The sequence below is a fragment of the Cataglyphis hispanica genome, chromosome 15 (assembly GCF_021464435.1).
Source record: "Cataglyphis hispanica isolate Lineage 1 chromosome 15, ULB_Chis1_1.0, whole genome shotgun sequence".
NCBI classification, from domain to species: domain Eukaryota; kingdom Metazoa; phylum Arthropoda; class Insecta; order Hymenoptera; family Formicidae; genus Cataglyphis; species Cataglyphis hispanica.
In genome coordinates this window covers 5,034,004-5,049,021 of record NC_065968.1, presented here as the reverse complement: position 1 = coordinate 5,049,021, position 15,018 = coordinate 5,034,004, and the positions used below count along the sequence as shown (strand labels likewise).

Here is a 15,018-nt window from a genome sequence, read left to right as displayed (position 1 = left end):
GAAAATTTTTTCTTTTATATGGAATTTTGAATTATCTATGCGTATACTTGTTTGTGTGTACGACCATTCGTTCGAGCTTCACGGAGCGCAATTCATCGGCATCGTAACTCGTATTCAAATCTGCGTTTTTCCTCTGCGGGGATTTGATCGATCGTGGGTGAAAAGACGGAGTATACACTTCTCTCGGGAAAGGGCCCGAGTGCATCGCGTGTCCGTAATCGGAGGCTGCGCTTTGCGAAGGATGCGGTGCGCCTCGGGCGCTTATTTGCGCATAACTTTGCGAACTGCCTCTCCCGACGAAGTGCTGTGCACCGACTTAAGTACTGTTAACAGGTTGACCGTCGTATCGGAGTCATAGAGAAGGCGAGCGTTTCGCCGGCAGCGTATCCGAGGATAAACGCGATCCTAATGAATGGCTGTTCTGTTTTCTCAATTTATGCTCCGGCCGTTCGCTCGAGATCCCTCTTCCATCCGGGACCGCAGAAAAGCCATACATGAGAATAATTATAATTGCTGCGAAACGCGCGTGCAAAATGAGAGAGAGAGAGAGAGAGAGAGAGAGAGAGAGAGGATCCTCGGAGCAGTGATTAAGCGAAGCTGATCCTCTCGGTTTGTTGTATGATTAATCGTATGGGCTCGCATTGCTGAGCCCGCAATATTGCGAGAACATCCACCGCATTTTGACATTTCATCCTAAGTAAATTTGTTGCATCGATAAGGGTATTTATATTTCAATAATTTTAATCAATCTACATTTCCATGTATAAATTAAATAAATTGACTTATATTAATTATATATATATATATTAATTTTTTAATTCTTCCAGCGTCTATAATATTGATTTGTAATTGTAAAACCCGATTGCAAATTCTCTTTTATATAGAATAAAATATTAAATAATGACAAGATAATAAAGATATCATAAATGTTCAGGTGTAATATAAATATACATTTATATTTATAAGCAATCGTGTATTTAATATAACGAATGCTTAAACATAAGCGACCTCAGTCTAATTATTTTGCTTGTAAATATTTCATTACGTTATAAATATACTCTTGCTCTGAAGCCGAAGCTTGAGATCTGCGACCTCGTTTCGGCATCAGATATTTTTCCCCCCTCGAGTGCCATTGTCGAACAGGCCACTCATTTATAATGTACTTTAACGAGATTAATCGTTCGAGAGATTCTCGCGACTAATTGATCGATCTCGACGAGAAAAAAGAAACGATGGCAAAAAAGGCGGAATGGCGCCAGTGGTTTTTCCCCTTGGTTATCTGAAATACGATCATTATAATAATTAGGTCCTCTCTTTTGTTTTAGAGCGATTTTGAACCACAGTGCCACGTGTTCCGCACCAAGCAATTGCGCAAGCCACGACCATGTCATTTGTGCCACCAGGCGGTGATCAAGCAGGCCTCCTGTTGCAGAGGTAAGTCGATAACATCATTCCCTTCAGGGTACCAAGTAACAGCTGGCTCTTGTCGGTAGTACTCTGGAATCAATCGTTGATACGGAAGCTCATTCTGGCGGGAAAGTGCCGGTTAGAGCGACGTCGCTGCGGGGATCGAAACTCGATATTTTTCTTCTTATTATTATCAACATTATCGTTGCTATTAAGTCTCATTGCCGTGCACTTGAGATTACATCAAATGATTATAACGATTAATGTAAAAACGCACTTTCAACCGTAAGCACATTGGCACGTGTGTTAGATTAAATCGAGTTGATTTGTTACATCCGCAACAAATGGATAATTAACATGATAACATATTATTAATTAACATGGCACATATAAACCAAAGACGTGATTATAATGCTTGGTACAACGATGGTTTTATCGATTTGCAACGCATTGACAATTAAAAAGAAAAAGTGCTCTATCTATTATTTACCGTTTGATTAAAATTTGCTTATAAATCTCAGGATAAGTAGCAAAGTATATTATGCATTCGAATCTTTTTTTTTTTTTTTGTTTCAGTGTGCAAGTATATTTGCCACAAGACATGCGAGGACAAGGTACGTGATTATATATGTATTTGTAGCCATTATTCTTTTTATAATAGTTGCTCTTGATTTCTCTTCGACGCGCGTAACAAACCCGTTCCGCAAATGCAAACGCTGCGATTAGACTGTCGTGAATATGTCACTTCTCCTAATCATGACATTCGTAATCAAGACTCTCCTTCTCGGAAAGTTTATGACAGACCGGAGCAAAGAGCACACAGATACACACACTTTCACGTACATGAAGAGCCTCTCTTCCATGCAGCTGAGCTCTTCCGCGTACTTCCTGATACTTAAACAAACCCTTCGAGCCTTCGAGATACGCTAAGCCAAGGCTCAACTTGATAGTGATTGCGTACATCAGCTTCTTTTCTTTTACAAAGGAAAGTATTAGAAAATTTTAAAGCGTCATTTAAATTTGAGAAAATTATTCGTGTACTAGAATCTCTGTTTTATACAATAATTTGCAAAGAAATAACTTAAAAATTTTATTCTTATAATATAGTTTGAAAAAAAATATTATAATATTATAATATTAAGATTTTCACTAAACTTGTTCAAGATGCAAGATTCAAGATACACGTTAATAAGAATTCTCTATAACAAGTATCGAGAAACTAAATATCTCTCTTAGCGTCATATAATTTCGCAGTCGTTGCACCTACTTCTCGAGGTAATAATCGTTCTTCTCACGGCCTAGGGGTCGATAGCGCGATAGCAAAATAACACAGATTAATGAGTAGCTTCCACCGTTCTCCACCCGGTATGCGCGGTAAATCTCCATCGTACCTATGCCTCAATCCAAAAAGTACGTCGATATCTTAACTGATGAGATTCTCGGTTCTCCAAACGGGTCTTCTCTCTTCGGTCTGATGTCTCGGGCGAGTATGAGTATGTGTGTGTGCTCGCCGGTTTTGCCAGTGTGTGCTGGTACATGTATGTGCGCTCCTTACGTGAAATGCGGTGTGGGTTCAGTCACCGGGCAGAGCACGAGCCTTACTTACCTTACCTTCTTCGTATCTCCAAGTATTCCTATGTCACGCGCTCGTACATAGAAAAAAAGAGAGAGAGAGAGAGATAGGGCCGAACCTACCCATAAGCGCGTCTTCAGCACGCGCTTGTGTCAAGCCTAAGTGTTTGTGGAAGACAGAATGTTACTGGACATGGAGAAGAACGTGCGTCAGACACGAGAAGTGCAGACCAGAAGAACATTGCTTTCTGCGGCGGTGGCCTCAGTCGTTTTGCCGGAAAGGGCGGATTAACCGTGTCGTTATCCTGGGATAACGGTGATGTATCGTTTAGGAAGCGCAATCTTGGGCTTATGCGGATGTCGTGAGGATAGTTATCATTAGCAAAAAGTTGCTAAAAGTTGTCAGCATCGTTTAGCAAATCACGGTCATCTAGTTTATAGCTTTACACGGTTAAATTTTTATTTTAATATATATGATTAATATATCAATTTATATTTTAATATATATGACTGTAATAAAAGTACGAGATAAAACTCGTTGATAGTATAAATTACTATTATGAACTTTTTAAAGACTTTTTGAGAAATTAATTAACTGGAGAGCGCGTTTGAAACAACGTTTTAATGCTTGTTACGACGAGGATAATATCCGAAATAAGCACTGTTTGACGTTTCTTTGAAATGTCATGTTGCTAGGAGACACTCGCGATTGCCAGCTCAAAGCTGCCGCAAAATTAACGATCGCGATCGAATGATATTTCGTGCACGCGAGAAAAATGTCAAGGGGCCATAAACGAGCCCGTAGTAATTGCCAAGGTTGTCGCGACTATTGTTGATTGATCAGCAAGTCTGGCGGCATCCGGTCCTTCGACATGATCACAAACGTACGGTCATTAGTAACGCGGACTCATTACACTTACGAGCCCCAAACGATCGTCATTTCTCCCTTTTCGATGAAAAACGCATGATTGCGCTCAAATCGACCGCAAAAATACTTTGGCCGTAAAAATACTACGTCATATCTTCCGTAAAGGTTTGAGATAAAAAAGATTTAAGCGAACGATCGCAAGAAGGGAGATAACTGAACGAGTGAGAATTATTACAACGCATAAATACGAAAGAGCCGTATCTTTCGAACGTCTCAAGAGACCAAATTGCAAATTTCTGCAAAAAGAGATACCCGAGTAACTCCGTATATACTCGTCTTTCTCGCCTTAATTATATTGTAATAATTTCACACATATATAGATTAATATTTTTTTATTTAATTCATCAATTGTTATATAAAATTGTACGGCGATAAATATACGTGACATAATGCAACGCTATTAAAGCACCGACACTATTCTACGCCTCATTGGCGCAAAGCGTGCACGCTCGTTAGGAACGCGAGATGTATGAAGCTTATACATGCCGACACACGTGTGGTTTTCTATTGATATATATATATATATATATATATGATGTTTTAAGTTCAAGGCGACGAGAGATAGTATGAATAATATACTCCGTACCTCCGAGAATCTCGGAGACGCATGTGGTGAATTACATCATAATGCGGAGGAGGTGGAGGAGGATGAGGAGAAGAGGCGACAACAACAATCCCGCGAAGAGATGACTCGCGGACCCTGGTCGCTGAGCCATGTGACTCCTGGAAGGAACCGGAACCTGCTTCGAATTTCAAAACGCGCGACACGAACGTGACGCACATGGAATTCCGGCGCAGCAGTTTTTATCTGCTACAGCGAGGGCGCAATAACGATCCGAGGATTGGGAGTAACGGGTTCGTTTTATTGATCGACGTAAAAAAGCTTTTATTTCACGTGGACTTATTTGTATTTGTAACGCGGTAGCTGTTGTTTAAGTCGTTCGATTTTCACCTCCGTTGCGGAAGAAAGCGTGCGTTGCTGTCTCTCGGGTATATTCAATATAATGCTCGACATTACATTCTTTCCCATTCGATCTTTTTACACCTCGATTACAAGATAAAAAAAAAATTGGAAGATATCAATTGTGTGATATTTATGTAAAAATTTTGAAATTTATCATGCAAAACGTATTGCGCGCTAATAATAAAAAAACCGTATTGCGATGTTTAATAATCTTAAATTTTAAAAGGAATATTTTATGCGATCAACTTATGTGCTTCACGTCTAGATAATTAGAGCTTAAATTACATTTTCTTCAATTTCGATTTCTACGAACTTTCAGCAAACAATGTATCCTCGCAGAGGAGACACTAGCGCGCCACCATGATATCGCGCGAGATATGGTGCTTCTTTTCTCTCTCTCTCTCTCTCTCTCTCTCTCTCTCTCTTTCTCTCCTCTTCCTTTTGGAGTATCTCTCGCGAGTATTGATATCATCGCCGTAACTCGGGTCGCTCCTCCTGGAATTCCAGATAGAGCGAGTTGAGAACCGCTGGCCGATGGTACGAGCTAACGAACGACATCACTCGTCGGATATGGAGAACCCGAGGTTTCCTTCGAGATCGAAGGTCACACGATTCTCGCCCCGCATCTCTACGCGATACACCTTTTTCTCCACCCACCCCCCGGTTCTCTTCTCCTTTTTTTATCGGTCCCGAAATCTCCGCACGCCTCCGGGCTATTCTGCCTGCATACGAAGTCATCTTTGATGATCGCCACCACCCAGTATATTCTTCCGAAATATCGTGATATCTCTAGAAATCCGTCTCCGACTCGCTCGCTTTAGATATCAGCGTTTTTATTTACTACTTATTAGGAATTGATTCCTTTCATTCTCAGAATATTATAAAATGAAAAATCTCAGATACTTAGAAAAAATATAAAAATGCATATATTATGAAAAAAGTTCTACCCGAAAAATCCTGAATTTTAATATAAACTTCGAGGTTCGATATTTAAATCTGCTCAAAACATATATTAAATTTTTCTAATAATAATAAATAATTTGCTGATATAAAGTTATTCGAATAAAATTAATCCGCGTATTTTTAATAAAGTGCGCCAAGAAATATAATTATTATAATAATAAATTATATCGCAATCTGGGAAATCCGTGCGAATAATCGAAGCGTCATCATCCGTAACCTTAACCCCGCAATGCGTCCTTGTTCTTTGCTTACCGGCTAACCGGTAGCCAGTGGCCGATAGTTCCTGCAGAGCGGACCCTTTTAATCGCGCCGAGGCTTTTCTCTGGCACGGTGCATCGTCCGTTGTTACGCCACGTCAAATACGAAACACAGGCGACCGCTACCATACCGGGCTGTGTATACCGGGAGGCTCGAGGCTTCCAGGATAGTAAACAAGCAGCAAGAACCGGGGAAACCAGACATCGTAACATCTCATGTGGCCTCTCTTCCACGACATCCACGACGTCTCCCTCTTCTTCCCGTCTATTGACCTCCTAGACCTGCATTCTGGCGCACACGGTAGTGCGGCGATCCGCAGCTGCACTGATATTAGTCCGATCGGCGAGATTCTCTTATGCGACGAGTGTGAGAGACCGGGTATAACGTAATGGCAGTCTATCGGGTACTCGATCAAGGAAAGCTCGAATGCTTTGCGGGGGAGGCAGAGGAGGGCTGGTTCGCATAAACGTGAGAGGTCACGTGAGGATCTTCGGGGGAGGGTACGAGGAACGGGAGGATTTGCCGGTAAAAGGGTCGAATCGTGCTGTGGTAAGGCGCCTGTGTATAATGTTCGTTTACTTTGACGAGCTAGGATGCCGGATTATCGGCTTTGTGGCGAGATCGATTTGCCCTTTGAAACCGAGCCCTTCCGCGCTGAGGAGCAGCTATGAATTTCCTAGACATTTTTGGGAATGTTATTGATTAAGTAAAATTAATATAACGGAAAATCATATATTAAATATGATAAAAGATGATGGTAAACAAAAGATCGAGAAGTAAAGAGAAAAGAGACAAAACTTTACTCTAATATATTTTTATAATTCTTTTTATATAATTTGTTTAAATTTTTGAAAATATTTTTATAAAAATAATTACTTTATTTATTAGATATTTTACCGTTACGTTTTAATTCTAAAATAATACCAAGCAACGAAGAAAAGCCGACCCAAGAGTTAATCACCTTACTCCACGAAGTTTATATCGCACGCGTGAAATTCTTCATTTCTACTATCCACTCGTACGATCAATGCGACGGTGTATAATTATCGTAATCACACTTTCGACGAAAATGCAGTAATTATTGTGATTGAGTACACAAGCGACGAATTATATAGGCAGGCGCGTAAAGTTAAACGATCACGACACCTCGTCGGATGCGAGTTATTCCGAGCCGAGATACAGTCCCGATACACGCACGTGCATCCACCGCACGTTTTCGGATCGCGGAAGGGAAACGCGATGCGATCGCGTGCGAGGGGTTGTAACGGGATTTCGTTGGCGACTGTGGCGGTCAGCCGGATTGATCGATCGAGAATCGAACGACGATCAGCAACGAAAGACGCGAAAAAATGTCATGGCGTGTCGCAAGCGCTATCGTTGCGTGTTGCGAAAAGAAATTACTGGTTGATAATAGCCGTGATCGGTAATCGAGATCACAAAAAGGAATTGCATCTATTGAGAAAATCTGTGATGCCATTTTCTTCTGGCTTGTTCACTTACGAAATTTAATAATTCGCTTCTGGATATTTTGTTTTTAAAATATATAATATTGTAATTTTTATTATTTAAAAAAATGTGTGTAAGAATAGTTATTTTAAAAAATGAAAAAAAAATTTGTTATTTATAATATTTAAACAACTTGTCGTTTGGCAATTAAATGCAACTACACCCTTAAAAAACTTTGCAAAGCTTTATTCTCTGCGTTTTCTCGAAAACTTCTTATCTTATCTTCAATAATAATTGTCGATATCAAAATAATGATTGATCTTGAGATTCTTTCCCGGCACATTTTACGAGATCGACGTGCCAGCAGCACACGACCGCCCGCCCGCGCATATCGCGTACTTGGTGTACGCGAGAGAGAACGGGTTATTAACTCGCGACCACAAATTTTCAAGCTGCTATAGTGGGGTGTCTACCTGCGGCGATAGCGATGGGCTCCGTGCACGCGCGGCGCGTCGACTCTCCAGTCCGCGAAGAGCGCTCCGACGCGAAGGACGTGGGAAAGATCGATTCGCCGGCGCACGGCGCGGTCTCTCGCTCCATTTCATTTCTGCGACGATTGTTAAAGACATTCGGGAGGGCACGCAAACCCGGCTGCCGAGAAACCGGCTCCGAAAATCGCGCCGCACAGACACAACCGCGCCGAAACCGCTCGTCCTTGGAACAAATCACGCGAAATGCCAACGAGAAGAAATCTATCTGTCACGTGCGGTTCCAACTATCGGAGCAATGTGAACGTATCATGAATCAGTGGGGATGATCCAGAGGGAATCTATTAAATATAAACTGTAATCTTACATCTGATGACCGGTCGCAGCGACGAGTTTGTGTGGTCCAATGTCGATTAATCATCGATGTCAAAATTCACTATTGATAGAGAACGCGAATCGAGCACACTCGAGACAACTCGGTTCCTCAACTACTCCAGATTTTTCTGCTCTTAAAAGAATCGGCTGTGTCAGCCAACCGATCATCGTTGCGATCGGTCTCTCGTCACCCTTCGAATCGATGCAAATCTTCGCCAAAGGTCGCCGAAGCCGATATTAAGAGTGACGAGGTGAAAGACCTTGAAAGTACGTCCGAAAATCGAGAGTTGTCGCGAAAACGCGCGCGCGCGCGCCAAGGACGATGTGCGATTTTCGAGGACCGATGCAGGGAGGTGAACGATCCTCGGAGAGTTTCTCAGACCGGTAATGGGATATCAGAGGTGACGGCAAGATGAACGGTCACGGCTCCACCAATGAGGTACTTGCGTTGCGAACGCGTTTCTTTTTCTCTTTCTTCCTTTGCATGTCTCGCCGCCGTAATGTAATATTTTTTTTTTTTTAATTCCCTCTGCTATCCTCTTCTTATTGCAATATATGCTTTAGATATTTAAATCACGTCCGTTCCATTCTTGACTGACAATCTCGAATCGCGGATTAATCCCGCCTCGCTCAAGGTGATCCTCGGGCTCCAAAGAGAGAACATCCGTAAAGCTCGTAGATCCTCTTTGATGTTCGGATTCTCGGCGCGTCAGATTTGATGTTGATCCTTGTACTGATGTGCGATTACAGCTGATAAGCAATAGTGGTAATCGCGGCATGCGGTAAAAAGGGAACTTTAGTAACATCACATATTTGAAAATTCTTTTTTAAATAAACCTACGATATATAAATATAAAATTATGTACATCATACAAAGGGAAAGAGTGATTAAAAGAAATTGGAATAAAAAGAGAAATATATTTATATTATATTTATACTATTTGTCATACACAAAAATCAACACTCTGAGAATGCAAAAATAAATTTATATATCTTGTCTTGCATCTTTAAGTTTATTTAGATTAAAATTAATTAAATTGTTTATTAAAAGCGTCAGATTTTCTCTACAAAGGTAGATTTTAAAATCCTGTTCTACTTTAATCGAATAATCTAAGGAAGAGAGTTTCTTTTGAATAAATAATAAATTTACATCATTTAAAATCAGCGAGATAACGTTGCATCGCATCTTTTTCATATCTGTGACATGCAAATTCTTCTTGACATCGCCGTCGGATGTACAAGTGCTCCGGCGGTGCAAATGTCTGTTATGTATCAAAATGGCGCTCCTTCTTCCCTCGATTTCTCTGTCTTCTGCCGCTGCCGTCTTTCCCGCCGCTCTTTCCTTCCCCGTGTCGCCCGTCGCGATTTCTTCTTGTTGCGTTCTAAATTCGCCGCGCGTATGTATATAGCTCTAGAGCGAAGAAGAGAAATTCCTGACGCGTCTGCTCGGCGGTTGTCGGCATGTACTCGATCACGACGTTTACGCGGACTGAAAAGGCCCCGTTTCTACCGCAACAATTGTTGCTCAATGATGGCTGAAGAGCTACACAAACGGCGGAATAGTTTAGACTTAAAGTGTCTCAAGAACTGTCGCGTGTCAGTTGAGGGATATCGCGATCTCACCTGGCGAAATAACGGCGCAAATTCTCATGTTAATAAACCTGAAACTGTATCGAAAGTATTTAGATTTTAGATGAATCCAAGCAAATTAAATTATTTCATTTATAAATTTTATATCTATTTCTTTTTAATCCGTAATTTAATCAGTCACACAAATATATGTGTAATTTATTTATTTATTTATTTGCCATAAAGACAATTTTTCTTTGTCAATTGCAATGTTAAAATCTTTGATAATAGATACTTCCTGGAGCAAATAATTTTTATAATTATTTTTTATCGCATTATCTAATTAATATAAACGTCAAGCACATTGTAAAATCCGTATCCGTTAGGTCGCAAGATTTTGCATACAGCAATCTAGCGGTATAAAACCGACATTATCAATCTTAGAGGAAAACATGCAATCTCTTGATTTGTCTGTTTATCTTTCAAATTCACAAAGACGATAAATGAGGAGTGATATACCATTGTCGTCTCCGAGAGAATGAAGCGAATAATCTTGATATTTTTGCACCGCAAAGTGTACATCGAATGAAAAATCTCGTGCGTGACTGCTATTGCATATATCACGAACATTCATCTTACATTGTAGTCTCGCCCTGCCAGAGTACATAACGTTGCAAGGCTGAGCGTAATTTTTATGCGGCGTCTCGCAATTCTAGGGAGGTCATATTTGAATGGGAGACGACAGGGGAATGCGATAAGGCCCACACTCTCGATTAGATAACGGCTCGTGACAGGTACGGTACTGTTTGCGCGTCGAAGAAGTGCCGCTTTTGCACGCGACAGGCAACGCTAAGTTTTTCTTCGGCCTAAGCGCCTTATATCCCGCCATTTTATTTAACCGCGATCGGAAAAACTGGAAATCAAAAATACAGGAATACGGGACACACACAAGAGGTTTCTGTTTTGCTTCTCTTTGATATCGGAACCAGATCATTTTCATACGCCGAATACGCATTGCGCGCGATCCAGATTGTTTCTCGAATAAAGTATTCCTAGCCACGAAGAGATAAAAGAGATGGACTCTTATGTTTCCTCGTATGTTCAACGATAAAATTGCAAAACGATATCGATTACCATATCGATTATTTTCACTCACAAATAAATCGATAGCTCTGCTTCCGTTATTCACCGGATCTCTCACGGGTCTTATCTTTTAGGCGACAAAGAGGACTATATTTGACTATCGCTGGAAACATATTGGTTTTTGATTGGTTTGCTTTACGCCATGTTTTACGCCTTTGTCTAACGTTAAAATTTAAGTCTCTAATGTAGTTTTGAAATAAATTTTCAACTCGAGCATTTAGTAAAAATCAAATAATCTTTCGAAAAGGAAAAATAAATTTTAATCGATTTCTCTTTAATTTTGTGTGATAGTTTCTACAAATTGGTTTTCGCAATTTTATTAACATAAACTAATAGCGCAACACAAAGGCATTGAAAGCTTTAAAGTAGTGTTCTTCTTATTTCTAAATGTAAATGGCAATTTGTTTCAATGACTGTTAAGTGATACTCGGCCTTGGACTATCAAGGATTGAACTGCGAAGATGCGTGTGAACATGTAACGAAGATTGACATAAGTCCTTGAAAATCCGTCGCGCTTAATTTGTGAATGAAATGGGAGGACAAATATTAGTAAATTACGGGAATAAAGATTAATATGAGAAAGAATCGAGAACGTTTTAAAACGACATAACAGAAGTAAAGTAACGAAAACTTTAAAAGAAGAAAGTTTAAACACAAATTTAAACACAAAGTATTAGTAGAGGAGTAGAGAGAAAGAGAGAGAGAGAGAGAGAGAGAGAGATCTTAATACTTAATTAAAAGATGCAAATTGTTTACAGGTGCGATCGTTACTGCGTTCCAGTAGTATGTCTTCATCGTGACTTAAATAGCGAGAAAATTCCTAGCACAGAGAAAACGTAAAAAAGAAAGTAATTTCTCCAAAGTTTTTCATTTTGTTCAACAAATTGTATGAAAGCTGCCGAAGAGAATCATAAAAGTACCAATAATTTTTCATCAGCAATACTCAATAAACGGACGAGACAGAAAAGGGTGTGTCTCAGCGAGGATTATAGTGACAGGAACATCCAACGTACTATAAATCCTGCAGTAATTGTAATCAATTAATTGGTATGCAAATAAGATGAAGCGCAAATTACCGGGAATAGAGGCGGATCCATTTATATCGATTCTCCAGTTTTCTCCTTCGTCCGATGGACTTTACGTTCGGCCTTTTGTTTCTTTTCAATTGACCGCGGTGACAGCGTTACGCATATTTCTTTTTTTTTTTTTTTTTCAAAAAGGTTTCAAGAACGCGCGGCATTGCGAGACTCATCAAGGTCGACCCCCAAAAATTCACAAACGCGCCGAAATAATCTTTCCGAGAATTTCGTCGCGCATATATCTCGAATAAAGGCACGTGCATGTGGACCAAGTGTTCGCAATGGTACCCGACCGACATTTGCGACTGTTGCGATATATTTTAATTAATGAGGTCCGTCAGTTTACGGATGAGATACATCAATAAGAAAAGTCATTACGAGCTGGAGTTGTAGTTCAAATAATATCCATTATTAGCGATTCTTTTAAATATATGTTTAATAATTTTATATCATTTTATATTACTTTAGAATTTTTTATGATATGCGATACATTACAAAATTAAATGTGATCTTATTCAATTATATAATCAAACTCAAGGCAGGTTAATAAGTTAAAAAATTAGAATTTTAAGTGAGTAATTTCTATATTAACTTTTTCAAAGATTAAAATATGTTTCCATGTTTTATTAATATACACGCGTACCAAAATTAATTACACTGAATATGTATCGAGGAATTAATTATAACAATATGGTTTGCGAGGGAATAAAGAGCAGCTGTAATTACAACACACACATATATATATATACCGCATTCACATCATCGCGATGTCATTGTTGTTTACGACAACGAAGAAATGGAATATTGAATGAAGCCGAGCGTGTCCGGCGGATTACGCCACGACACAATGTCGTGAATTAAACACGCGAATGCAGGCAGACCGTTTGCCGCCCGGCGCCAGAGCGATTTCGAAAAACCAGTTTACGACCTATAATAATCGTTCCCCTCTCGCTGAGAGGACCCTCGCCGAATTTAGTCTCCACGTCATCGCGATCTTTCCGCCTACCGCGTGACGTAAGCGGTCGTTCTAAATTCTTGGGCATTCGCCGCCGTAGGAGTCTGCGGTCGCTGCGAGAGAAGGACGAAGTTTTGCGAATAAAAGGACTTCCTCGAGCTACACTACTGTAATACGCGAAAGTCGGATACTCTGAACGAGGAAATGGGAAACGCCGGGAAAGTCGGGCGTGCCGCGCCGGTCGGCCAACCGCAAAAACACGCGAGAGGAAAGTGGAAAAGAGTAATCGGCTTCTTTTAACTTGACTACATCCGTCATTGGTTTCGAATTACGAAGGAAAGGTGAGAAAAAAATCAGCTTCTTTTCATTTATTACATGAAATGAGTTTCTGATAAGTACATTTAAATTTAGTTATACATGTTTTTGTGATATATCTTCTTAATATATATTTGATATAATTATAAAGAAAATAAAATAAGAGCAGAGAATACATACGCAAATATAATGATTAATTATAAAAGGGTTACTTAAACTTGTTAATTCAAGATAACACTCCGAAAACACATGTTTCAATTATGAATGAGCCTCGAAGATGCGGCCAAAAGACAAATCTCCATTTGTGCATAAGCGTAATGATTATTAGTAATTCAAGCGGAGAAATAGCGTGGCGGTAAAATCTCATCCGTATTCCCAGTCCGCGACATAGTGCCTCTCGTTCTCGTGAATGAAGTCGGAAAGTAGTAGAAATCCGATGGTTCTTGCCGAATTAACCTCAGATTACCGGCAATAACATTTTACGATTTGTCATTCTCTTTCTGCATTTACCTCTCCTTTTCTCTTTTCCTTTGCAATGAAATCTTTCTCTTCATATAGTCCGCTCATAAGGAGCTCATAAACGATCTGTATAAAATTAATCCGCCACGCTCGGCATTACGGTGACAGCGAGATGTCTCGCTTCAAAAACCGGACTGCGGAATTTCGAGATTCGGAAGAAGGGATATAATTACGATCGCCGAATAAATTATAACAAAGGTGACAACGTAAAGTAGGCGTTTCGCGCGATTTCGACGCTTCCTCAATGTTTTAAGACTTTTCTTCTACGGCTTGTAGCGGCTTTATAATTGTAATGTCATCGATGAGCATTAACCTGTCTTCTTTAATAATCTTGCCTTTGTTAATTTTTCTCAGACAAACAAACAAGTTGAAAGGTTAATTTGATTAAAATTAATGATTCCTTGATGACAACTGATCGTTAAACAGACAAGCATAAAATTAAAATATCATACACTTACTGGAAGTAAAATTATTTCTATCATCAAGAATGACTAAATTAATTATTTCCAAACATTAATGGATTTTTGTCACATGTTTGCAATAAAGCTTATATATTTGCAACAATTTTTAATTATTAAAAGTGTACCTTGAAAGAAAGAGCAAAAATATTACAAAGAAAATTATTTATTGATTACGAATTAATTCTTATTTTCTTTTGCACGCATAAAAATTCTTCTTAATGGCCATTAATTTTCGGTCGTTGTAAAAATGTCGTACAATTTGAATAGCCGATTGTTCTCGTCATATTTAAACAACGTCGATTTCGACAAAGTCATTTCATCGCGAGAATTTATGAGCTTCGTCGTTGGAATGTATTCGCGATCGGATTTTATGGGCGCGAATATCGTGAGGCCTCGCTTCAGCGAGACTGATTATCCGTCATTAATTAAACGTCACAATATGTCGGGACAAAGAGCCCAAATGCCGCAGGTGTTTAAATATATCCGCGATAGTAAAGGGAATTCTTTCAACGGGCCAAGACGCAAGCACGCACATATGCGTGCGTAAAACGCGTCAATGCGTTCATGCGTTATTGT

At 39.7% G+C, this 15,018-nt stretch overlaps 2 protein-coding genes across 9 annotated transcripts in view; one reads left to right on the top strand and one right to left on the bottom strand.

Annotated features, from left to right (window-relative positions):
- LOC126855043 (putative sodium-dependent multivitamin transporter) overlaps nt 1–15,018 on the bottom strand; it is a 132,786-nt gene that overhangs the window by 26,275 nt on the left and 91,493 nt on the right. The gene's annotated exons all lie outside the window — the stretch shown is intronic.
- The window catches only part of LOC126855031 (tensin-1), a 154,850-nt gene that overhangs the window by 52,651 nt on the left and 87,181 nt on the right, over nt 1–15,018 (top strand). For 7 of the 8 annotated variants that reach the window (XM_050602326.1, XM_050602330.1, XM_050602329.1 and 4 more), the window contains exons 2-3: nt 1,326–1,434; nt 1,984–2,021. In XM_050602326.1, the coding sequence (XP_050458283.1) occupies nt 1,326–1,434; nt 1,984–2,021 (147 nt within the window). Of the gene's footprint in view, nt 1–1,325; nt 1,435–1,983; nt 2,022–8,071; nt 8,841–15,018 lie in introns of those variants that run through there. The other variant, XM_050602332.1, reaches the window with a different exon arrangement.